The following is a 27,638-nucleotide window of genomic DNA, read 5'->3' as shown; positions in this document are numbered from 1 at the left end:
TATTTTATTATCCAAGAAGTTTTCTTTGGAACAGAGAGGATACAAGGATTGCAATAAAATTTAAACCGCCCAATTCTCGCAAAATGAACATAGAATCTTAATAGTCAGAAAATAACTTGACGTAAAATTAGGCTAGCCATTATTGTTCGATAAAACACAAAACAGCATTGTTTCAATTGAACATTTTCTGACTTGATGTTCTCAATTCTAAAAATACAGACAAAGTAATAATATCAATGCAAAAAGATGTGATATCTCATCAAAAACAACCCTGTTGTAACAATTTCCCCGCCAAGAAAACCTTTAACTTTTCCGCACAAAAAAGAAAACCTGCATCCTAAACCCAAAAATCCTCATCCATAAAAAGTTATGATATCTAGTTTGCCCGCCAAGTATCTGCCAAACTATCATCCTCCCTCTTCTCCTTTGTCATCAAAGCTACTTCCATTAGAACCTCCTCCCACCTTCAACTCCTCAGAAATATGGATAGATCCTTTAAATTGTTTATCTTGTTTGGCGGGAAGCTTTTCAAAGTGAAGTGGTTGCTTGGTGAGCAAAAAGCTTCCCGCCAAACAAGATAGACAATTTAAACGATCTATCCATATTTCTGAGGAGTTGAAGGTAGGAGGAGGTTCTAATGGAAGTAGCTGTGATGAAAAAAGAGAAGAGGGAGGGTAATAGTTTGGCAGATACTTGGCGGGCAAACTAGATATCATAACTTTTTATGGCCGAGGGTTTTTGGGTTTAGGATGCAGGTTTCCTTTTTTGTAAGGAAAAGTTAAAGGTTTTCTTGGCGGAGAAATTTTTACAACAGGGTTGTTTTTGATGAGATTAGTTATTTACACTAACTAATTATTAAACTGCATACTTTTTATTTGCATGAGTAAGTCTGAAACATACGTTGAGAGTTTTAATTTAATTTACATTTAAATCTCCATCAGAAAACTCGGCACTATTTCAAGTAAAAGTACTGTAATCAGAAATACTAATCACAAAATATCTTTTGTGTGAAATTAGAATATTGTCATTCAGCAAATCATTTTGCAAGAAAGTATCGGTTTTTGTTCTGCAGTTTATTTTTGCAGTAAAACCCGGAACGTACTGAGACTTTATATTTATTGTTTTCACTTATAATTGTTTCAACGTTGGTTTTGAAGTAAAATTGACTTTTGTTACTCTTGTAGTAATTTTACTTACCTGGCGCACATGAGGCTCTAAAGTTGCTTCATTGAACCCGAGCACTGCGAAACATGTGCTGATGACTATAGCGTCAATCAAAAAGTCTGGATTGGAGAGCAATTTCCTGGCACTGAATGGTTTAGCCGAAACACCGCCTACGTATAGAAATGGACTATCTTTAAGATAAAACAATATATAAAGTGTAGTATTTTCTCATACAATGCGAATTCGCTATTAGTTTCTGGAAAAAAAGGTAAAACATGATCTAGTTTCCTTGAATGTTTTTAATTTAACATATTTAGCTAGACAAGAATCTAGCATAATTTGCATTTGTTTCAAGCCTATTCATTCTGCCTAAAACAGCATAACAAGTACTACTCAAAAACTAATAGATGGGGAATGTGGAACAAGTGCCACCTATCTGTTAATATTTACGTATGCAGTAACACATGTAGTCTGTTCCAGTCAGGAAAGAGATATCTCTGAAGATCAAAGCATATGATAATACAAGCAATTTTCAAAAATTGTAATTTATTGTAAGACAAAAAATGTTTTTGTTATTGTCAAATGATAAAGTTCTTGTTATTAACATTTTAAATATTAGATGACACCAACTAATATTCAGTTCATTTATTCATTTCGTTTACTTATTTAATCATTTATGAAATCGTTTACGTATTCATTTATTCTTTAATTTACATTCAAACATTTGATAATTCACTTATTTATTCATTCACTCATTTATTTTCTATTTCGTTCCCGATTTTAATTTTTCCCTATAATATCCAGAGACTGCTTTTTATCCTCGTTTGGACCTCAGTCAATCTGGGAGGGCCGTAACAGGGCGGTCATTCCAAGCTCGTCAGCTTGCGAGATCGAGATTTTCGCTCACGTGATCGGTTGCGATGTAGAAATGTCGCAAAGTAGTGTTCTAATCTACTCGAACTTAGCTTGCGACTAGGTTCGAGTAGATTAGAATACTAGTTTGCGACATTTCTACGTCACAACCGATCACGTGAGCGAAAATCTCGATCTCGCAAGCTGACGAGCTTGGAATGACCACCCTGAACTGTAGGCAAAACACCTAGCAAAGAAGATGAGCATATCTTCACTACTAGCTAAAATTATTTTTCACAACAGTGGGAGCACTGCATTCCTGTAACTTATAGAAATTAAGGTAACCTTCTGCAAATACATTTGTTTTTCACATAAAATTGGGCGAATCCCAATAAAAGTGGGCTCGGAACATTACCTAGAAATATTTTCTTACAGTGCAGCATTTTGTAATCCGACCCAAGTTCAAAGGCCCAATTCCCCCCCCCCTTCCCCCCAAAATGTTTCTCAACCCTCTTTCCCTTTTTTTATTTTTTAGATCTCTTTTTTATTTTATTGTTTTTTTTAATATTTTTTTGATTTAATAATTTTTTTTAAATATTTTTCATTCAATTTATTTTTTAAATGTTTATTTATTTATTTTTAATTATTATTATTATTATTTTATTTGAAACGTTCTGTGCTACGCCAATGACACACACACACACGCACAAACTAAATACATAAATGAAATAAAATTTTATAAACAGAAAAAAATACAATAAAATAAACAATTTAAAGTAAAAATAAATCAATAAACAAATTTAAATAAATAATTTTTTAATTGAATTTAAATTTATTAATTATTTCAATTTTTATTAAATTTAAATAAATCCCCCCACCCCTGTGGGCACCCCTGAAACGTGTAGAAGATAATGCTGAAAATGGAAAATAAACTTACCTTCATCAGAAAAGAGGAACAAATTGACAACGGTACCAGTGAGGAGTAACGCTCCCACCACGTTGAAGGGCAGACTAAATCCTCCAACCTGGTGATAGTAAAAAATATTAGGTATCTTTAAATGCATCAAATGCTTTTTTATTATAAATATTAAAAGTAACTATACAAGCTTTGTAGTTAAATTTGAACAATAGGGTGGATTTCCTTTAGTTGGATATTTTTGTATTTAGCTCTTATTTAGTCCTATTTTCTAACTAAAGCGTTTGATTAATACTTATTTTACAGCGGTTGCGGTCAATCAAACTTAAGCGATGAATTGGCTTTCATTATTTGCTTCGACTTTTCGTACTGTCTCGTCTACAGTATTCTTGTCTTTTTTTTCCCCCACACTCACAACTTAAGGAACGGTACTCTGTCAATAAAGAAAGAAAAAAGTAGAACAAAAGAAAAAAAAAGAAAAAGAAATAGAGAAAAATAAAAAACGAAACGCATTGACAATCCAAATATTTACTATTTTAACGAACTTCTTCCCAATAAAAGACATGAACCTTTTAAGACGTGTCTTTGTAAACTTTATGTGCCTAATGTAATTATTACTGTTATTGCAAGAAACTTAACTCCCGTTTGATGTTGTCTAAATATTATTAAATTAATTGTTTGACTAAAAGTTTTTAAAAGAAAAACAGTTGTCAATGAGCAATAAAGACAAGGTTAAATCCTTTCAAAGCAAATAAAGTTAGAAACGTTTAACATTTAATCGCGTAATAATAACAAGTCAAGAATAATAATTTTAGATCATGCCTAATGAGCTTAGAAATTTTGAATAACCCATTGTAAAATGTCCTCAACCATACATGACGAAAGGTGATAAATCAAAGCAAATACGAAGTAATCCGAACAAACAGCAAATCACGCGTACAAACTGCGGGAAAATGTTTCCGATTCTTGATAGCTGGTCTTGTATTTTAATTTTAATTAGAATGAAAACAAATATATTAAAGAATATACTGTACTAAAAGTGTCGGTACACTATGATTACATTCTGAAAAGTTTCAAAAACTTTCACTTATGTTTTTAGTGCTTTTTCTATTTTGAACTTGTAGTATAGGCCTAGAATAAATTGTAGTATAAACGTCTAGAAAAAAAAATTATATTTTACAAAATGTGTATAAAACTCAGTTATGCTTCCCCCCCCCCCTTAAACTTACAGTATATTTTTATTTCCCATGAAATGGGAAAAATTAATTTTACTGCACAGAATTAATTGAATACAGTTAAAATTCATAGATACAAAAACGTAACTTAGAAAATTAACGATAAAACATCGTTTTAAACAAATGATTGGGTGAAATAACTGTTTTTTTTTCTGTAATATTTTAATTCATTACTATGTTATGTGCAATGCAAAAACATCTCTCTCTCTTTCTCTCTCTCTCTCAAAACACGTACACACACAAACAAACGATTAAGCTATAACAATAGCATTATTTTAATTTACAGCCACGATAACTAGTTTTACAAAACTAACCTCGTATAAAAGTCCTCCGAGAACAGGTCCACCTGCTAATCCGAATGCAAAGGCAGTTTCTGTTAAAGACTGCAAAATAAAAAAAAAGTCATTAAGACACAATTGCCCCAACAAAGGACATCACAAGCAGCTTAAAAGTCGAGTAAAGCAAAGTAGTTGTTGGAATAATGATACTTCAGTAAATCCAGCAACATATGATCAAGGCGGCTTCATTTGACGCTAAGGCTTCGCCTTGATGCATTTCAATAATGAAATAAAAAATATTTCTTTAAAAAAGTATTTTATTTTTCACTTTGTCTCCCCACATTCCACTATACTTAACATAAAACCCAAAGTATAGTGTTTAGATGGATGATGGTGGTCTGATAAGTAAGTCTTAGTCGTAACCGAAGAGCCTCAGATATTCGATCCCAGCTGGTCGAAGATCCTCCATGTTCTTTAATGGTGACTGGGGCATGCCGTTAAATATGTTGTGGCCACATAGTCCTCCAAGTAAATCAATACCTGTGAGGGTGCTGGACCAGGGATTGCTCGGTTTCTGGTCTGGATCAAAAAAAAAAAAAAAATAGAGCTGCTTTCAGGGTCCCATTCAACCGGTTAAACAACAAATAGTTGTAGTTACGGGGGAATCTGAAGCGTGAAGTATAGTGGCTAGAAATATCGCAAATCTTAATCTCAACCTAAATTCATGTACTTTTGTGAAGTTTCTGCGCAAAAGTTCGCCATATCTCATTTGCTGGCATATTAATTGCAAAAAGAAGCTTTCTGAAGAAAGAGAAATGCTTAAAACGTTTAATAACATTTTATTGTAGTTTTGCCTGGATAAATAGAAAAAGTAAAAGCCATATTGGCAGCTCTTTTTATGATGGCACACCAAAGGAACGAACGCGGTTCAGTTCTTGCTGTCTTATTCTGTAGTGTCTTCAAAATATACGCTGTTTTCCCCATAAAATGTATGCAAATTAAGAAAAAATAAAAATCAAGATCTTAAGAAATTATTTAAAAATATTGTAGTTCACACTAAGCAAGTATTGTACTACTCTAGTCATTATCAAACTTAGCTTTCGAAAAAGAGGTATTAAACCATAACTTACCATAGCTCTACCTATGATTTCAGGAAGCTCACTGCCTAACGTTGTGTAAGATGCTGTCAGAAAGGCTGCAGCTCCCAACGCGTCAACTGATCGAATGACCACTGCAAGTGCAATAAATGATGGTCCTGGTGGAGCATACTGAAGAAAACTGTCAAAATATTTTAGAGGAAGCAATTACTTTGTAGCTGATTGTTTTAAACTATCAATTTCGTTAAGTAACAAGGCAATATTCTTTTTATTACTCAAGCAAAAATTTCAACAAATGCTGCGTGTTCCCGAGTATGTGCCCTGGAATACGTTTCATAAGTTTGAAGGCAAGACAAGTATTCTTTTTTATACTTTTAAATAGCCATCTTTTAAACCTAGACTGTTGTTTTATGGCACTTCTCAGGAAAAACGTGACATTTTTCAGCAGGGATACAGCAAGAGTTATCTTCTAATTGATTCAAATATTCCTTGGCGAGTAAGCCCCAATGAATGGATTTTTTTTAAAAAACCTTAAAGCCCCCTTCTTATATCGTCACTGCTTTTCTGGCTTTTTCTTATCGTAATTAAAATGTACTGTGGCTGTATTTTTCAAACCACACATATGTACACAAGCCTTGACTCATTGTAGTCACTTGAGTAATCATATAAAAAAGATAACTTTTACTATTTTCTAAGAAGGACCTCTTGAGTTTAAAACATAGTTTTCCAAGCGCATTTTTAGCAACTGCATAAATAATGTGTTCTACTTTCATCGGACTAAAAGTGTGTTTTGGTGAAAAAAATTGAAAGGAAAAAAAAAAACAATTTTACCTAAACCTCGTGTCATGATATTTTGCACATTCAGTTTAATACCGCCGTAAGTGCAAAATTTTAGTTTTTGATTTGATGGTGGGTATTGTAGGGATAACATGTTGAATATTGAAACAAAATACAGTCACAACTGATTAAGTTTAATATATATTTGTAATTATTAGTAAGTTTAATTGCATATTTGTATTTCATTTCAAATAACTAAGTTTAATTGTCTATTTGTATTTCATATCAAATAATTAAGTTTAATCGTATTTAATTTCTAAGTCCAACATGTTAGCACCACAATATCATCATAAAATCAGAAATTTGCGCTTGTGACGGTTTTGCAACAGGGGATTATACAATTTGCTTCACTACAGATTTTACAATATTAGGAGTAAATCTATTTTTCCTTTAGGTATTTTTTTTTCACAAAAATGGGCTTATTTTTTACATATTCTCTCAAGAATCATACTTTCCCAAAATATCAATTGCGTATACTGAATAGGATTAAATATTTTTGCCACGCACACATAATCTTATAAACACGGTATTTTGGTTATGTGAATAAAACTTATGCTTGAACATTCACGTATAATGGAAGAAAACTTCGTGGAAATTATAGGAGCTTGTTGATGTATTTGTCTTTACTAGGAGTATGTAAAAAAGAATGGAATAAAGAAAAAGAGAAACCGTGATTCCTCTTCCCCTACAGTTTGCTTAGTTCTCAGCTGAAAATACTTGAAGTACTTATCACAAACCCTACAATATCCGTTTTCTGTTCTCACTTCTGATTTATATACTGCTCTATCACAAATTGTACAAAAAAACGGTTTTGCTCAATAGCAGCTAGAAATTTATTTAGAAATAGTAAAAATGCTTTTCGACAAAATTAATGAAAATAATGCCCCCCCCCCCCCTTTTTAAATCGAATTTCGTGACATTGTAATATGTAGACGAAATTATGAAATAATACTATAAATAGATATTTATGCAGTGAAAATAACTATATTTTACCCAGGAAACATAAAACAACACAAACTATGATGTGACTTTGGTAAGACTATAAAAATCAGTATTACTATTCGCTTTAAAAGGGCTGTGATGCCCAACCTATGACTATGAACACGGCCAACACGGGCGTCACCTGGCCCAGGAAACCGTTGGTGCGTTGAAGTTGACTAAACGAAAATCACGATTTCTCACTATATTAGAAATTTGGAGACAAGTACTCAAGTAAGATTAGTTCGCGATTTGAAGCTAACCACTATTTTCAAGAAGGCAATTAAAAATTATATAAATAGAAAGAAAATATACTCAAACCTGTTTTTGTGCGGTAGACAGGAACCGAAGAAAAAAATTCGTTCAAAATTACCCTATTAAGCACTCGTTTTAAAGATAAGTAAGTAAATTGGGACCAATTTTGATAGAAATTTTCATATACCGCTCAAAAAATAGCACAAAAAAAGACCGAACAAAAACAGGTTTGAGTGTATGTTTAATTAAAAAAATGTTTAGAAAAAGTAAATTGGTAGTTTTTGTTTTTCAATTTCTACCTGTGTTTAGCTTTCAAATGAAGAGAACTCCATTCATATGAATTGAAAGAAAACACCTTTGCTGGCATTAAGGAAATTGTCTGGAAGTGTCTGTTATCTATGCATTTCGATTCATTTCAAAAAAAAACACGAAGTAGCCCTTAAAAAACAAAGAGGCAATCGATTTTATTTTTTGTCAATCTCTAGAGTAATAATGCGATAAAAAGCTTCATAGCATATTTTATAAAAATAAAAACCGGGAGATAATACGATAAAAATGACCTTAAGTATTTTTGTGTTTTTCCGCAAAATTTCGTTCTGGAAGATATTATATTACATGCGATAAAATGCAGTATTGCATAAGATTTTTTAACGTTGATTCTTATTTACTTCAAATGTTTCTGATAAAAGACAAAATCGTCCCTCGGGGACTGAAAATTGTAGACAATAAATTTTTTTTACTGATATTATTTACCTTGTTAAAAGGTCATTACTTCGAAAACGAATGAAAAATGAATTTGTTTAAAATATGAATATTCTTTTCAATGCCGAATGCAGTGAAAATTAGAATTATATAATATTTACAGTAAATTAGGTACTGCAGTGTATAATTTAAAACATTATATTATACCGCAAAACATGAAAATTTTCCAATAATAGCTACAAATATGCGTTTATATTTTGAATACAATAACTAATGAATTTTTTATTACAGAGCACCATTTTCACAAAAACTTAAATTTTTAGGTTTTTTCTTCTTTTTTTTAAAAATAATTTTGCAACGGCCTCCAAATAGAATCAATCAAAGAAAATGTTTCAATCCTAGCACCAAAAGCAATATCTTATGAACCACATGTGAATGTGTGATATGCCTTTTTTCACTGTTTCACATTAAACCCGGTGTTACATTTAACCCTTATTACAGCCAAATAAATTATCCAAGTACAGGGAGACCAGTAATTTACGCGCTGAAAAGAAATGTCAATTTCTCATAAAACTGTTAGGCGTATAAGTCCAAACTTGGAGGTTAGATTCAGTGGGGTCGGCGGATTTTTTTGCGCAATCTCATCGAGTTGGCTTTGTTGTTTAGTTTTCTGTGAAAATGTCGAAATATAGCGTTTCTGAGCTCATTTTCATTACTCGAACGTATTATTCCAACAATAGCCCAGTTGTCAATCGAAGAAAGTTTGCAACTGAGTATTAGATTAAGACAACGAACTGTCTCACTTTTAACAATATGTGGAAATGTTAAGAAATCAGTTCATTCTACTAATTTCAAAATGAGCCTCGTTTCGAAAGCATGTGTTTCGAATCTAAGCCGGCGCACCACCTCATCATATCAATGAAGTGTTTGATCTGCTTGAAGAGCACGTTAATAAGCGGATTCTAGTTTTAGTGTACACAAAATCGAAAAATATGGGAACTGATTGAGCATCCTTTCCTCCTGACCTGAACCACTGCGATTCCTTTTTGCGAGATTATATCAAAGACAAAGATTACGCTGGAAACCCCAAAGAACGTCGAAGACCTGAAAACTGTAGTTCAGACAGTTGTTGAAAGCATTGTAACTTCGACTCTCCAACAAGTGATGCAGAGTTTTGCTATTCATTTACCCCATATCATAGCTACAGATGGAAGACACATCGAACATGTGTTAAATTAATTCTCACTTATTGTACTTTATTTTAACATTTAAATAGATTTTTTTGAATCCTTAGTTTTCAAGAAATGAATTTTTAACATCAGCGCGTTAATTACTGGTCACCCCGTAGATTGCACCGTTGCTGGAAAATATTTGTTTACCGCTGTATTTTAAACGGAGGGGCGTAAAACAGTTGCAGAGTTCGATACTTCATTGTTTGAAGGCGCGCTCCTAATCTTAGCTTATCTTTAAAATGTTGATAAATTTACAGTTATGCATTGTTTTTAATGATAGTGGAACAGATGGATTTTTTTACATTTTTTAATGATGTTTACCATCGCTAATTTTTCTTTTCAAGTTTTACAATTTTTCCATGTTGCTGAATATGTAATAAACTTATTCTGAGGATTTGGAAAAAAATCCGATCAGTAAAAAAAAGTACAAAAATTAAAGAAAAAAAACGTCCTATTCATTACCAATCTCCTCTACAATAGAAATACGTATTTGGAAATCGATGAATGTGTTAGATGGGACACAAAGTACTCAATAAAGAAATGTCAAATGCAATCCAAAATAGCTCATTCATTTGCATTATCATCAGATGTGAGGCTGTCTTTCAAGTTGAATGATTCTGTCAAGACAATTTTTTTCACGTATGATGCAGACGAAATGAGTAATATTTATGTACAAATAAGTTTGGGTTTTTAAGAAAAGCAGTCGCTATTTCTATTATACTTTTTGTCGTTCATTAATGATTAAATAAAATATGAATATTGCTTCTTTTTACTTCCTTTTACAAAAAAGGAAGTATTGTATTCGCGAAAAAGTTTTCACCCAAAAATCGGCCTTAATTTCCATTTTGCTCATCCCCAAATGCATGTTGAGTTTTTTTTTTTTTTTTTCAACCCGACCACACGTGGATATGTGCCTAGGAACGTACAGACACCCGAAATATCCATTTTGACAATCCCCGAATTATTTACAACGAGTTTTCCCGTGACCTCTGTATGTACGTATGTATGTGCGTATGTGTGTATGTGTGTATGTATGTCGCATAACTCAAGAACGGAATGTCCTAGAAAGTTGAAATTTGGTACGTAGACTTCTAGTGGGGTCTAGTTGTGCACCTTTCTTTTTGGTTACATTCGTATGCTCTAAAGGGGGTCTTTTGCGCCTTTTTGGGGGGAAATCATTGTTCATTTCGATGTAAACTCAAGAGGTGTTATAATTTGGCGGACACTTGGTGATATATCGCCAGTCTTTTGGTCGCTAAGTTTTGTCGCCGACCTGGCGACAAATTTGGCGACTTTTTTTTTTTTTTTTTTTTTAAATCTGGTTTCAATTTGACCACTGTTGGTGATATTTAGAGAATAAAGTATTGAATCATATTAAAACTGCCAATGAGAAAATGACATTAATGAAATGGAGTAAAAAGGAAGTCATGTGATGCATACATCAGCTCATTATTTCATAAAACCGCTTTTCATAGGGGCGTTCATTTCTTGCGGGGAAATGCTCTTTACTTTATCCAACTGAGATAACACTTGTGTACAATATTAATAACTAAACTGACTCATGACAAGCAATTGTGCTTGACAGAAGGAACTGAAAAACCTGGTTTTTAAAGAATGTTTTTGAATAAAAGCAATAATGTGACTATTGAATACATCTTATTATTAGCATGGACACTTCGCAGTACCCCTCACCTCTTCCTGCGGAACCCAGTTTGGGACTCCCTGCTATACAATATTATGTTGAATACCATTGCTTTTTACTTCCTTTTACAAAAAAGGAAGTATTGTATTCGGGAAAAAAATTTTCACTCAAACATCGTCCTTAATTTCCATTTTGCTCACCCCCGAATGAATGTTGAGTTTTCTTTTCAACCCGACCACACGTGGATATATGCCTAGGAACGTACAGACACCCGAAATATCCATTTTGACGTTCCCCGAGTTAATTACAACGAGTATGTGTGTATGTGTGTATTTATGTCGCATAACTCAAGAACGGAATGTCCTAGAAAGTTGAAATTTGGTGCGTAGACTCCTATTGGGGTCTAGTTGTGCACCTTCTCTTTTGGTTCCATTCGGATGTTCCTGGGGGGGTCTTTTACACCTTTTTGGGGGAAATCATTGTTAATTTCGATGTAAACTCAAGTGGTGTTATAATTTGGAGGACACTTGGCAATATATCGCCAGTCTTTTGGTCGGCAAGTTTTGCCGCCAACTTGACTACCAATTTGGCGATTTTTTTAAATTCTTTTTTTTTTCTTTTTTTTTTTAAAATCCGGTTTCCATTTAGCCACTGTTGGGGATATTTAGAGAGTAAACTATTGAATCATATTAAAACTGCCAATAATGAGAAAATGACATTAAATTGGAGCAAAAGGAAGTCATGTGATGCGCACATCAGCTCGTTTAATACAATATTTAGTTTTTATTTTGTGAGGAACATTTTGACATTTACTTGAGAGATGGTTTAAAGCACTGTAAGGGGTGTTTACAAGTATTTACAATTATTGTGTGTGCTATTCAAAAAGTGGTACATGTGCAATAGTCAAAACGCAAAATTTTGTCTTGTGTGAAGATTTGCAGTCGCTAGCAATTACTAGAATCATATAATATGCTTAAAATAACAATATTTATTTCTTGTTCCGTTTTCTGATATAAAATTTAAAGTAACTTTCATTTCAAAGTGTTCATTTTTAAGAAAATAACAATTTTGTGAATAACTTGCAAAAAATTAACTATGAAAAATCAAATATTTTAAAATCTTTTGGATACCAAAATGGAACAGAGAATAGATGAATGCACAAAAGTTCGACAACCCACACATTGTTTATTTTTATGGAAGTATTCTGACCTTGAGCCAGCACAGAAGAACAATTGACAAGAATTGTTTTTTATGAGCTCACGTGACAGTTAACCTGCAGACAGTTAGAAAGATTTCGAGCAAATTAATTGTCGCTGTAGAAAGACTTTTTTTCTTTAAAAAAATGTTAGGAACGTTCTTGAAAAGCACAGCAATAACGAAAGTGAAAATAAAAGGAAAAAAAATGATGGTATAAAACATTCTTGTAGCTTGTTTCAGCGTTTTAGATAGCTTTTAAGTCATTACAAAATTAATGTTATTTTTTTCTCAGCACAACTTCATTTTCTGACTTTTTACTTCCTTTTACAAAAAAGGAAATATTGTATTCGCGAAAAAAATTTCACTCAAAATTCGGCCTTAATGTCCTCTTTGCTCACCCCCGAATTAATGTTTAGTTTTTTTTTCAACCCGACCACACGCGGATAAGTGCATAAGAACGTATAAACACCCGAAATATCCATTTTGACATTCCCCGAATCAATTACAACGACTTTTCTCGTGACGTCCTTATGTACGTATGTGCGTATTTTCGGATGTATGTCGCATAACTCAAGAACGGCATGTCCTAAAAAGTTAAAATTTGGTACGTAGACTCCTAGTAGACTCCTAGTTGTGCACCTCCTCTTTTGGTTGCATTCGGGTGTTTCTAAAGGGGTCTTCTGGCCCGTTTTCGGGGGGAAATCATTGCTAATTTCGATATAAACTCAAGTTGTGTTATAATTTGGCGGACAATTGGCTATATATCGCCAGTCCTTTTGTTCAGAAAGTTTTGTCGCCAACTTAGCGAAAAATTTGGTAATTTTTTTTTTAAAATCTGTTTCAATTTGGTCATTGTTGGTGATATTTAGAAAGTAGACTATTGAATCACATTAAAACTGCCAATAATGGGAAAATGACATTAAAATTGGAGTAAATGGAAGTCATGTGGTGCACACATCAGCTCGTTTAGTTTTTATGATATGGATAAAAGGCTTTCATTTATCATCAATAAAAGTATTATGAAAGCAAAATTTGTTTGTAGGTATATGAGTGCTTTGTTTTCTCCATGTTAAGAAACGATCTTAGCTTACCTGTGCTCATGATTATGAAAAGTTGAACAAATTGTATTATTGGCGCAAATGTATGATTCAGAATGACTTAAAACAGAACTTATGCATTCTGGTGAGGAAACAAAACTATTTTTCTATATTTTTTCAAAAACTAAAACAGACGAAAGAAAACCAGTTTAAAGTTCTTTCATCTAAGGTGCTAAGTACGAATTCATGAAAAAATAAAATAAATTTTAAGCAATGCTTACAATTGGCATATTGCAATGCTGAAAAGTGCACACAAATATGTGAATTAAACTGTAACGCATAGGATACTCAAGAATTTGAAAAATTAATCAATTATCGAGTTTCACCGATCAAGCTGTCTGAAAAACCGACCTAACTGATGAGTTGGATTTCATCTGTTGCTTTCCATTCATTGTCGTCCTTGTTTGTTGTTGTTACTATTTTTTATAATGTTATATTATAAATCATAAAAATATTGTGATGCAGTGAAGCGCAAAAAGGAGTTTTTCAACGTTTAAAAATTGTATTTTGCAGCTTCAAAGTTGCCCAATTTTTATTTTAAAAAAAACTTATTTTGCATCCAATTTCTGACGAGACTAAAAGTTACCCTAAATGGCAAGATATTTTTGAATCAGGCTAATAAAACATTCAAAATGGATTTTATAATTAGTAATTCTTAATTTTGAATAACTATACAATAGCTTAGGAGTGATTGATTCTTCCGTTTTATACCATCAAAATATGAGTGGGACCATTTTAAACAGAGAAATCGTAGTACAAAGTTACCATGATTTATTAACTAAAACTTACTAAACATTATTAAGGGCAGAATATAACGGAGTGTATGACATATACTCACCGAACTCATTACTCACCCAAAGAGAATAACACAAACTCCTGAAACAAACATTCCAGCTTTCATCATGAAGCCTGGTTTAAGAATAATAATCTGAAAGAAACATTCTGTGATAAGAATAGTCACAATTTTGTCAATTGAACGAGCTGATGTGTGCATCATGACTTCCTTTTACACCAATTTAATGTTATTTTTCTATTATTGCAATTTTAATGTGATTCTCTCTCTAACTGTCTAAATATCACCAACAATGGCCACATTGAAACCAGATTTTAAAAAAAAGTATATTTAAAAAATCGCCAAATTTGTGGCCAAGTTGGCGACAAAACTTGGCGACCAAAAGACTGTGTGTGATATCGCCAAGTGTCCGCCAAAGTATAATATTACTTGAGTTTGCATCGAAATTAACAATGAATACCACTCAAAAAGGTGCAAAAGACCCCTTTAGAAGCACCCGAATGCAACCAAAAAGGAGGTGCACAACTAGACCTCACTAGGAGTCTGCGTACCAAATTTCAATTTTCTAGGACATACCGTTCTTGAGTTATGCGACATACAAACACACATGCACACATACGCACATACATACGTACATACAGACGTCACGAGAAAACTCGTTGTAATTAACTCGGGAAACTCCAAAACGGATATTTCGAGCGTCTATACGTTCTTAGGTACATGTGTACGTGTGGTCGGGTCGAAAAAAAATTCAACATTCATTTGGGGGTGAGCAAAATGGAAATTAAGGCCGATTTTTGAGTGAAATTTTTTTTGCGAATACAATACTTCCTTTTTTGTAAAAGGAAGTAAAAATAAACACAGTTAAGTTAAATCTTACAAATAAAGAAATTATTTTGAATTTTTATAATAGAATATTTATTTCAATGCATATTATTACTTCTGTCTCTTACAAAAGTACTAAATTGATTACTCCTACTAATATGAGGGTTGGAGAGTGTACTGTGGAAATCATCTATACCATAGATTTCAGGATAATGATACTCGATCACATACAGTAAGGTTTTCGTAACTCCTCGATCTTTGTCATCAGAGTATCTATCGCCAATGCCCAGAGCAATTGGGAAGGTCAATAACAAACTAATACAAGTTACTGAATTTACACGGGAATCGTATGTTGTTGCCTGGGAGATATTTATGGACGTATATGCACGAGCAACTCTTGCGACGAAGAGAAAAATTCCCGAAAAGAACCAGTTATTTTAGTTTTTACTCGAATACGGGAATAAAATTCTATTTTTAAACTACCAGTTACTTTCAGTCTGCAGATAACTCGTAATTTTTACTTCCTTTTACAAAAAAGGAAGAATTGTATTCGCAAAAAAAAATTCACTCAAAAATCGGAATGTATTTCCATTTGCTCGCCCCCGCATGAATATAGAGTTTTTTTTCAACCCGACCACATGTGGATATATGCCTAAAAAAAGTATAGACACCCGATGTATCCATTTTGACGATCCCCGAGTTAGTTACAACGAGTTTTCTCGTGACGTCCGTTTGTGTGTATGTATCTCGCATAATTCAAAAACGGTATATCCTAGAAAGTTTAAATTTTGTACGTAGACTACTAGTGAGGTCTACACCTTTTCGGGGTAAAATCATGGTTAATTTAATGCAAACTCAAGAGGTGTTATAATTTGGCAAACACTTGGCAATATATCGCCAAGCTTTTGGTCGCCAAGTTTTGTCGCCAACTTGGCTGCGAATTTGGCTTTTTTTTTAATCTGGTTTCCTCTTTATACCATATTTAGAGAGTTGACCATTGAATCCAATTAAAACTGCCAATATTGGGAAAATTTATCTACGTATACAAAACGTTTTCTTTGCTTCGGTTCGCAATAAACTTGGGGTGAAAGTATTTAAAGTGTTTCTTTGCTTGCTCAGAGGCAATATTATCATTGAATTGGAGTAAAAGAAAGTCATGTGATGCACACATCAGTTCGTTAAGAAGAACGTTAGAGACTCAGTTAAAGAACATATAAACAAATGTGTCGCAAAAACTCATTGTGAAACTGAACTTACACTATGAGTTTACTTTATATGTTACTTAACTTTATATGCAGATCACTAGCCTACTCACAGTATATATGTAAGTATCTCATCATGTCGCCATTTTTCTCTAATCAAGAAGATTTATTTTCTGTAATAGTGCAATCCCTTATAACAACAGAACAATCACACGTATCACGTTTTTTGTCTATTGCATAAGTTTCTCCTGCTTATTTTATTCTTAATTTAAGTCAGATTAAGGAAAAAAGCATTCATCACATTTTCCATCTTTTAGTAATTATTTGAATCATTTAAAATATTATAGATTTTATTAAATCGAATTAAAGTGCTTCTTCTCCCAAATCGTTTGCCTCCTTTGTTGAAGATTTATCATCATTTCAGTACAAGAAAGGTTAAGTTCATGGATCCAATTTTGGATCAAAAAATGTCCATCGCATGGAGGAATTTGATCATACGAGGAGTACGGATCTGCATTCTTAATGTATTTTTATGAAAATATACCCCGCATTTGTGCGTTGAATGTATAAAAGCACAGCTATTTCCGTAGATTCTCTTTCAAGCTCAATCGTCATTGTATTTTTATAGCCCAGTTTTAACAGAAGAGAAGAAAAAAATCGCGAATAATAGATTCCGCACTCCTTTAACTGCCGAGCAACTTTGAATTATTTCCAAAGTTGAAACAACTTATGCGATGATTTCCCTTTTTCACCTATGGTCAATCTTTCAACTATTGATACACGAGTCAATCAACACGTGAACAAAAATTAAACGGAATTGAAAAGTTTCCAAGTCATTAGGATTCCGTCACTGTGAAAAAGATGAACTAAATTCAAGGCTTTTAAAAAGTTATTATCAACAAAATTTAACATGTCGGTAGATACTTTGAAGTGATCTTAATTAAATTGTTTAAATATCTGTTTTTTTTTTATCGTTCAATACAGTGTAGAACTTTTACATACTGTATAAGAGAAAAAAATTTTTTTTCTTAGTTCATTTGGAGCACAACAGGGTAGTTAGTAGAAATACGGCATTCGGGAATTTGATTTAGAAAGATATGCAATTCGTTTAGCATAATTGTTTATTAATACCTAATAGAATATAACCATTTATATGAATTCCACCATAAAGCAATTGCGTTTTTTTTTTTTTTTTACAAATTAAATTTTTGCTTTACGAAAACCGATAGAAAAATAACCTTCTGATCTCAATGAAAATTTGAGGCAAAGTTATAGCCAACTAAAATAAAATACAGTTCAGCAATTTAAAAAGACTCAACACTCGTAGACAACAACTCTCTCAACACAAATACTTGGTTTAAGACTTTTGATCATTACATTTTAGAAGCAAGTTAAGTTGGAAGTAAATAAAGTAATTTTTCAACGCTAGAGAGGTTTATCAAGAATTATAAACGTGAAAATTGGACCAAAAACATTTGTGAAAACTCTTTAATCAATTTTCTTAGGAGATGTTCCTGATTTTTGAAACTCAAAAAGGAAAATACTTACGATTTTTCCGTATATTGGTGACGCTAAAAACATAATAATTTGATAAACACCGAACACAAATCCATATGCAGTAGCTGACGCTTGCTTTTTTTCAGCCTAAGAAAAATACAGAACCAAAACAGTTAATTAGGGCATAAGTTTTTAAGAACATTTTAAACATATTAAAAATAAAATTTATTACTTTAATTTCATGAAATATTGATAAAAAAATTTAAAACTCAGTTCTTAAAACTTTTGATGCGATTTGTTTCACCTGTAAGCTTATTGGGTATTAATAGGGTCCGTCAAATACCAGACGCTAGATCAGCCAAGTGAGTGAAAAAACATTTTGGTGCCTAGTGCTTTCAGAACAAGAATCATTCAGAAGCTACTTTATCCTGAATTTTCCTAAATTGTGTGAAATAATTTGTCTGGTGAATAAAATTCTTTCCTAGCTATAAAATGTTTGCCATTTTTATCGATCTATGGTTGTTACTATGTCAGTTTTTGCATATACTCTAACACAAAAAATAGTTGCGAGTTTTTGAGTCTCTCAATAAACGAAAAAAAAATGTATATGTACATTGTACACCTTGGTTGAACTTACGTCAGACATCGTTTTTAACAATTTTTAAGTTTGAATTTTATTGAATTATATAGCTTTATTATAAAGGAAATGCCAGTAAGAATTGGATGTGGAGGAATTGGCATAGGGGAGATTTTTTTTATTTTTTAAATCTCTTACGATTTAAGTGCCCAGAAAACTAATTTCTGTGTACATAAAACGGAGTTTAAATATCGGAATCTCAATGTGTCGTATAATCTACTAAAAAATGAAATGAATTTTTCGCTTTAAAAACTTCCAATTTTTTGTAATTATTTTAATATTGTTAAAAAAAGGGCTTTAAAAAGATAAAACCAACACGTACTCTAAGACGAAAATTCTGTGTTTTGAAGTTTGTTCAAAGTGAATCTACATGTTTGATCAGGATTTAAATTGATGATTCAAATTTCCCCTTTGCTTGAGAAATGCTTTCAGTTGCTAAAATGGAACACAAAGTTTCTAGTTAAACAATGAAATGTGTGATTTAGGTGTTTTGATGAAGGTCTTTCAAACAAAAAATAGCTCTCTTCAAATCTGAAAAATCTGTCAAAGTTTTTACAGAGGAGGACAGATAAACAGTTTCCCATCTTATTAAAATCAAATTTTATTTCGAAAATGGGGGGGGGGGGTATTTATTTTTGTTATTACAGTAGAGCCTCATTTTTTTGAAGCTCTTTTTACTTCCTTTTACAAAAAAGGAAGTATTTTATTCGCGAAAAAATTTTCACCCAAAAATCGACCTTAATTTCCCTTTTGCTCACCCACAAATGAATGTTGAGTTTTTTTTTCAACCTGACCACACGTGGATATGTGCCTAGGAACGTACAGACACCCGAAATATCCATTTTGACGATTCCCGAGTTAGTTACAACGAGTTTTCTCGTGACGTCTGTATGTACGTATGTATGTGCGTATGTGTGTATGTGTGTATGTATGTCGCTCAAACTCAAGAACGGAATGTTCTAGAAAGTTGAAATTTGGTACATAGACTCCTTGTGGGGTCTAGTTGTGCACCTTCCTTTTTGGTTGCATTCATATGCTTCAAAGGGGGTCTTTTGCTCCTTTTTGGGGGGAAATCACTGTTAATTTCGATGTAAACTCACGTGGTGTTATAATTTGGCGGGCACTTCTCGATATATCGCCAGTCTTTTGGTCAAATTTGGCGATTTTTTTTTTTTTTAAATCTGGTTTCAATATGGCCACTGTTTGTGATATTTAGAGAGTAAACCATTGAATCATATTAAAAGTGCCAGTAATGAGAAAATGACATTAAAATTGGAGTAAAAGGAAGTCATGTGATGCACACATCAGCTCGTTTTCTTTTATATTTCTTTAACGTAAATTGAAGCAGCTTGTCCGGCTGCAGATACTGAGTTGTTCGCTCATTTCTATTATTCTTCAACACACTCACCAGTCAATTCTTGGAACATTGGAATTAAATTTAGATTTTGAAATAATATTAAATTCAAAAACGAAAGAATCGCAAGTTCTGTTTTATTGAGTAATTTAACTACGTAGTATGTACATGTGTTCAAAAGTAACTATTATTAATAGCACAATAAGGTTTACTACAGTTACCAAATGCTTTTAAAAAATTGAGCATATTTATTGTTAATAATTAAAATGACATGAAATTGAAGCAATTCATTTAGTAATTGTTTTGTTCCTGTGTGTATGTAAAAAGTTTCTGTGTTAAGTTAAAGGTTCTGTAATCTCTTGATGGTCATTTTTAAAATCCCCCCTTTTATCCGAAGTTTTCAATTAAACGAAGGGGCCCGATCTCAACCACTTCCGTTTTAATCAAGGTTCTTCTGTATTTGTTTTTATTATTATTTATTTTTTTATCTTTAGACATTTTTCTTGTTGTGTGTTTGTCTTACGGGAAAGTAGACTAATGAAAAAGATATTTTTCTTTAGGAATCCTTCAATTTTAATAATTCTGATTTTATATCTTTGAGACATCGAACATTCCTTGAAATGTAAGAAAAACGACATCAGATGCACCTTTTTATCATTTAAAAAAATTATGAACTGAATTGTGTTGCATTTAATAGAGGCAACAATAGTAAATGGTACTGCAACAATTTAATTCCTCGATCAATTTCAAGAAGCTCCATTCTAATAATAAGAACTAATAATATGTGCAGTCAGTCTCTTCATTTTTTTCTTGTTTTTTACGCTTCCTCATTACTCAGAAAAAATTACGGCTTCGACGAAATCTTACAAAACGAATGTGTGTTCATCAACTTCACATGATTCCAATCTGCTGAAACTGAAGAAAATTATTGGAAGAAATAATTGTCGGAAATTCTAGTAATTCTACTTTTTGTATGGACTTTCTTTTTTCTTGTTGGGTTGTGTAAAAAAATTGAATTGTGTTTGGTTTAAGAAAAGTAACTATTCTTGGTCCTTAAATAAGTCAATTTGGTTTTTACTCTACCTCTTTTAAGGGTGAGTATTACGATTGTGCTTGAAAATTGATGCATTTAAAGTTTAGCAACTTTACACAGCCAAAAGCTTAGGTTTCTACTTTATCAGAGATTGTAAAATAGGCTGTAAAATAAGGACATTTAAAATTTGCTAAATATTATAAGGCGAGAAGCATTCGGAAGAATCTTTAGTATTCAGGTAAAAATGAAATTGCGCAAACAAGAGATGTGCCTATGTAAAGTTTTTGCCTAAAAACACCTTTCTAGTAGTAATGATTTTTATTCAGTTATCTATTTATTTATATTTTTACTATTTTGTTTATTAATTCAATTTTTAAGCCCTCGAGAATGTAGTTGGGATTGCATATGATCCCGTGATCTTTTCTCGCATTTTTGTCTACTTTCCAGAAAACGGTTTGATAAATGTAAAGAACACTTATCTAAATTTAATGCGCCTATTTTATCGTACCAGCATCAACTTTCTAACAGCATTTGCATTTCTTTTTTAATTGTATGGGGCTATAAATTATTTCAATTATACATTTTAATTCTTAAAACTGATTTTAGAATTAAAAATATGTATCCTTTTTAAAAACGATAGGTTTAAAGTTGGTGTACAAATATATCAAATTCATTGCCTTAAAATGCTAGCAATAATATTTAAGTCTATCCCAACTTTAATGATTTTTTATTAGAAATGATTTCAATTCAAACTTCTTTCACAATAGTTAAGCATACAAACGTCGGAAATTGAAAAAAAAAATCTGTCGATACAAAATTTCAAACCTGAATAAATAAAAACAAATAGGCAAAAATTTGCAAAAGAAAATTAGAATTTTTGGCATCTTGAATTCAAATTAAGCTTTTAGAAATCACGTATGTGTGGGTGGTGGTGTATGCTCTTCATACAAATCCAGTTTACTTTGGATTTTTGCCAAATTTCTCTCATAGGTCCTTTGATGGTCATTAATTCACATAGGGTGTTTTTCGGCCCGTTAGGGCGGGGGAGGGGGAGCGAAAGAAGCCCACGGGATTTTTTCTTATAAAAATCCAGTTTACGTCAGATCTTTGCCAAGCTTGAAACAGAGGTCCTTTGTTGATCAGGAATTCACATAGGATTTTTTTTTTTTTTTTTTTGCCCCAAATAGAGGGAAAAGCTCCATGGGATGTTATCCAAAACTTCCGTGAAAAAGAATGTTTACGCCCATTAATAACAATTTTATTTATGGAATTTAAAAAATCCAAACAGGTCTAAATTTAAATTTTTAATCATAAAATTGCTCTTTTCCACACGTTGAAGGAGAATTTTTTCCCTTTTTTTTATTATTTAAACCTGCTTGTTGAAGATGCGTCTCTTGACACAACTTTTATTTTTGAGGGAGACCGTGAAACGCCGGACAATACATCTAGATGATTTTTAGATGTGTCGCGATGTTACAAAAATAAAATAAATTTTCTGGGGGAAAGTTTTATTTTTAATACCAGATGCGGCTACTTCCTATTTTCAAAACCCAACAAATCTAGTTTTATGGACCAGAATGCCTTTTTTTAAAATAATTGTTGCTCTGAAGTTTATTTATGCACAATTTTAAAAATCACGTTAGGTTGAGGATACACTCTGCATACGCTGAAAAAGTTCCTATTTGCATTCCCCGCGATTTGATGAATTTTAAGTGGTGACATTTGGTTCAAAAAGAACGAAGAGTGGCTCACACTTCAGGATCATCTTTCGTTACTGTGAGGGAGTACTTCCCAAAGCGCATTTCAATTAGAGGCGATTTGGAGCTCTCCCAATTTCGCTCCTTGCATTTTTTTTTTTTTTTTTTTTTTTGGAGTCTTGCATTATTACAACCGTTCAAAGAGCCAACAAAGCTGGAAGGTTAACATCCAGACAAAAATTGCCAACCCACCCGCCACTATATTAGAAGGGGACATGAGAAATCCCTAAAGTCAACTTATTCAATGCACAGTCGGTGGAAGGGGGGGGGGGGGGCTTTTCCTACCTGATGTGATATCTAAAACTGCATTAAGAAAAAAATACATATGCATGTACAATGTTTAAAAATGCTGAATCACAAAATTGAATGATTGTGGTTTTAATAAACGATGTTATGTTGCCGCATTTTCCGCTAAAACATTCTCTTTTATTTACTTACTAGAGGTACCCGCACGCCCGTAGTAGAAAATTAAAAGCTCATTTGATTCGCCTGTATATTTACAAATAATGAATGGTGAATTTCTCGCCAATTTGTTATGCTTGCCCATGTTACGGTTCCACATTGTGATAATTTGCTTGGTGAAAAGTTCTTAAAATTGAAATAGAAAAGGAACAAAATCGAATTTACGAAAAATCGCTTCGAGGTGCACACCCCCATGCTATAAACTAATTCTGTGCCAAATTTCGTGAAAATCGGCAGAACGTTCTAGGCGCTACGTGCGTCACAGAGATCCGCGTGGACAGAGAGAGATCCAGACAATGATCTAGACAGACTTTCAGCTTTATTATTAGCAAAGATTGTATGAAATGCGTTTTTACATTATTTATTTATTTTATAATGTATTCAAATTCAAAATTTTATTTTAAAAGAATTTTTTCTGGAATTCATTTGTATAGTCTGTTTATCCAATTTGTGTTCTGATACATCATCAAACCGTCATTAAACGTCATAGTAATTGAATCTGAATTTTCGGAGCAATGATATTTCTGTACCTCAGAGCCAGGAAGTCCAGAAATTGCGATTTTCCGTTTATCAGTCCGTTATATGCCTATTCCGCATCGAGCCATGTGAACGCAATTCTTTAGAAAAAATCCTTTTCGATTTCTATACTAGGGCTAAAAGAGCGCGCGTCCCATTTTTTGCATGCGCCAGAAAAAAGTTTTTCCTCGCCTATGTAAAATTATCATAGTGTGACTTACGCCCTACTGGCTCTGAGGTACTGATTTATCGACACCCTATACGGCAGATAGTTGTTTACGAAAATATACTGGGCTCACTGAAGGTCATCAAATATCAAAGAAATTAAAGCACTCAAGTAAAAATACTATCCGAAATATATAAATTTTACTTTTATCATACATGAAAGGTTAAGTAATATAATTATTTTCCGTCAAGAAACCTACGGCTACGTCTCAAATTACGAAAATTGTCTTACACAACAGGCATTAATATAAACGCTCAGTTTTTCCAGTTCTTAAGTTGATTTATTTCTGAGAAATTCTACCTTTTTTATTCCACACAGCATATTTTTACTTATATTAGCTACTAGTTTGTTTGGCTCTCTTGGCTCCCTTAAGAAGTTTTCAGTCTCCAGCTCAGTTACTTCCTATTCCGGGCTGATGAGTGCTAAAATGCACAAAACTGCAGTCCTCGGATGGAATGACTGAGCTGGTTGTTGCATTTAATGTATATTTTTTTATCCATTTTTAATTTCAATTGCCTAATTCAATGAAATCTTTTTTTAGGAAAATAACACCTTTTTGATTGAAAATAATTAAGTATCTTATATTACGTAATTTGATTTAGTTTTTTGGAAAGAGCAAAAACGTTTAGCTTAAAATAATATCAGCTCTGAGAAAAGGACTGATGAACTGATATTCAACAAGAACAAGTGTTCTTGGAAAATAACAATGTGCGTTTCGCAGTGTAATAGAATAAGTTTAAACCAATATTAAAGTCATTAGTCATTAAACATTTAAGTTACTGTAAAACATTTTTATGAAGAAGAAATGATTAACTAGTTGATTTAATGTTTTCATTAATTGTTTGAAATAATGAATATCAAACAAAATTTTATGTGTAGTAGTTTATTTATATCTAACGGAAAAAAATGTAACTATCTTTACTACAATTGGCAATGCTCTTTTTTTTTTTTTTTTTTTTGTCTACTTATATTTGATAACGATACTCAAACTACGACTCGCGTAGCGGTTTTCAGCAATCGAGTAAAGAAAAAATGAAAAATATGAAAAAAAAAAATATTTACTCACACCGCTGAATTATTTTATTAGATGAACTCAGGAACATTTTTAAAAAATGGACAAAGGTTGTCATTATAGTTTATGTATTTAGGCCTGCGTGCAATGTACACGGTTCGAGAAAAAAGAAAGAAACGTTGAGTAGCGCCGTATTACAGTGTTTTTTCATTGTCTGCGTTATTGAATGAGTTTTTAAGAGAATGTCATACCTACAGACCTACATAACCCTTCTGTATTTGGTTATGTTAAATATCAACAAGTGAGTGACCCTTGCTAATGAGTTCAATCAGCTCCTTCATTAAATATGACGAAAAATGGTTTGTACCAACTATGTAATGTTTGACAATGGTGAAAACGTGCTTGAAAAACCAGTCTCTCTTCATGAAGCTAAACGAGCAGGTCACTAGCCTCTAGGAAAAAATAGCAAGACAAGACTCAAAATCGAACATGTGTAGCTCCCGCTGTTGCTTTTGCTATTTACATGTTCTGCTCTCAATGTATAATAAGTTCATGCCTCAATCTTAAGCTAATAGTCACAATCAATTAGTTTTGTTTCATATTTGTGAGTAAAATGAGGGATTTTTATTAGTAAGCAGAGTTGCGAAATTTCAAAATAAGAAATGACTACCAAACAGAGCTTTAAAAATTAGAAAACAAAATAAAATCAATATTTCAGTTAACAAAAACTAAATTCGCTTGATAAAACAGAAATGACCATTAGCTTTACTTGATGTCAAATTAAAAGCCTTGTTGTGTAGATTAATGTTTTAATGGCTTTTCCAATTTGAATTATGAAAGAATAGATAAATATTTAAAACTACGATTTCTTATCGGTTTCTCGTTCATATTTTATATATTCATATTTTTATATGTTGCCAATCAATACCCATAGTTAAATCAGTCCCTATCATAAAACAACTGATACATAAATGTTTTAAAAAGCAATACTAGGTCACCTATCTCTTAATCCATAACTTTCATTAAAAATGAGATGTTATCTCAATGCATATAATTTCAATTTCAAAACTTAATATAATCACAAAACCTAATGCCTGCAACATTTGTTTTTAATTATCTCCCCGTAAAAAGTCTCTACTGAATATATGAAAACTTTTGATTACAGTCAAATTACTAGTGATTACCTCAATGACAACAATGAAAAAAAGGCATTTTTTACATAATTAACTTAAAATAATTACCTACCTCTGCCGGGAATATTGGTGCCATCAAAGAGTAGCAACTTCCAAGAAATAAATTTCCATAAATAACCGCGGCTAATATTTTAATTTTCCGCGCTGTCATTACTTTTGTTTTAGGTTTCTGTTCCATTTTTTTCTCTTCGAACATGTCCTCAATAATTTTAATTGGTGACTCTTTACTGGAGCCATTCATACTGTTAGTCATTGAGAACGTAAAACAAAGTTAATTTAAAATCTTACAATCTTTTTCAACTGATACAATCGCCGCACGCTCTCCGTTTTCTCCTCGCGTTGTAACACTCGATCAATATCTTGAGAGGAAAAAGCTGAGCGAGGTCACTTTTGCTTGAGTTATAACAGTGACAGTAAATCACATTGCATTACATCAACTGGTGACATATCAAATGTTTTTAAGACACATATCTTGTGCATTTGTTTGGTATTTACTGTCTGTCGGCTCTGGGGTGTTTTCTTCCGACTTTGTTTTCAATCCTTTGATCATATTATAAATTCACACACTAGAGGGCGCGGTGGTGTGTTTACCTGGGTTTTATTTAAATTGAAGATCGAGAGCAAAAGAAATTGCTTTTATTTAGCGTACATTGTAGTGTAATAATTAAAAAAATAAAGAAAATGTAAAAGAGATATAACATAAATCTTTATTTTTTTCTAAAGTATTTATATTTTTGTCTAAGAAAAAATGTATAAAATTAATGGAAAAACTTTTGACTGTAAAAAATATTTTAAAGATGAAAACATAGTTCAACAAGCAGACTTTTCTTTTGTAACACAGACAACATGAAGCTAGAAAAGATGGAAAGCTTGAATTAGATGCTTGAAAAGTATAAAATCAAAAATAATGATGTATAATTGCCAAAAATTGCAGATTACTGCATACACGTGTTTCGGGGTTACAAAGAATCTTTTTGTTCGCTGCACAACAAGTAAACTTATGAATGAAAAGACATCAAACGCATCCATAATCTCACTTATTTTGCATTGAAAAGGGGTTCCTTGTAACCCCGAAACATGTGCATGCAGTCATCTGCATCTTTTGTGCAATTATACGTTGTTGTTTCTGATTTTTGCACGCAATATATTTCGATAGATAGAAAAATACACCTTTAATTACATCAGAAAAAAACGGCAAGATGTATAGAAAAAACATAGCTGAAGAGTGTATTTTATTCATTCTAAATTCAAAGCCGAAGTTTTTGGGTTCTATTGAACCAGTTTGTGGTAATACATCTAAATACACAGAATGAGAATTTCCTAATTCTTTCCTGTAATCGCAAATATCTAAGAAGTCTTTAGTGGTGGTCAAGTGTGATGGCACTAGCATGTACGTCGATAAATATGTAGGTGTCATACGTCTGCTTGGAAAATCTTTACTAGTAATAAAGCTGAAAGTCTGTGTCTCTGGATGTGTGGATATCTGTATGTCTGTTACGCGCATAGTGCCTAAACCGTTCGGCCTATTTTCATGAAATTTGGTACAGAATTAGTTCGTAGCATAGGGAGGAGCACCTCGAAGCGATTTTTCGAAAATTCGATTTTGTTCTTTTTCTATTCCAACTTTAAGAACATTTTACCGAGCAAAT

At 32.4% G+C, this 27,638-nt stretch overlaps 1 protein-coding gene across 1 annotated transcript in view; it reads right to left on the bottom strand.

Moving 5' to 3' along the window:
* Positions 1-26,503, bottom strand: part of LOC129218386 (MFS-type transporter SLC18B1-like) — a 40,774-nt gene extending 14,271 nt beyond the window's left edge. The window contains exons 1-7 of the mRNA XM_054852631.1: positions 26,042-26,503; positions 17,851-17,946; positions 14,337-14,410; positions 5,576-5,723; positions 4,482-4,550; positions 2,954-3,041; positions 1,198-1,334 (exon numbers count right to left, since the gene is read on the bottom strand). Of these exons, the coding sequence (XP_054708606.1) occupies positions 1,198-1,334; positions 2,954-3,041; positions 4,482-4,550; positions 5,576-5,723; positions 14,337-14,410; positions 17,851-17,946; positions 26,042-26,242 (813 nt within the window). The 5' untranslated portion in view covers positions 26,243-26,503. The remainder of the gene's footprint in view (positions 1-1,197; positions 1,335-2,953; positions 3,042-4,481; positions 4,551-5,575; positions 5,724-14,336; positions 14,411-17,850; positions 17,947-26,041) is intronic.
* Between the last annotated feature and the right edge of the window lie 1,135 nt (positions 26,504-27,638).

Source organism: Uloborus diversus, chromosome 3 (genome assembly GCF_026930045.1).
Source record: "Uloborus diversus isolate 005 chromosome 3, Udiv.v.3.1, whole genome shotgun sequence".
In the NCBI taxonomy this organism is placed as follows: domain Eukaryota; kingdom Metazoa; phylum Arthropoda; class Arachnida; order Araneae; family Uloboridae; genus Uloborus; species Uloborus diversus.
The sequence above is the reverse complement of the archived record's forward strand: the minus strand, read 5'-3'. Positions and strand labels throughout refer to the sequence as shown.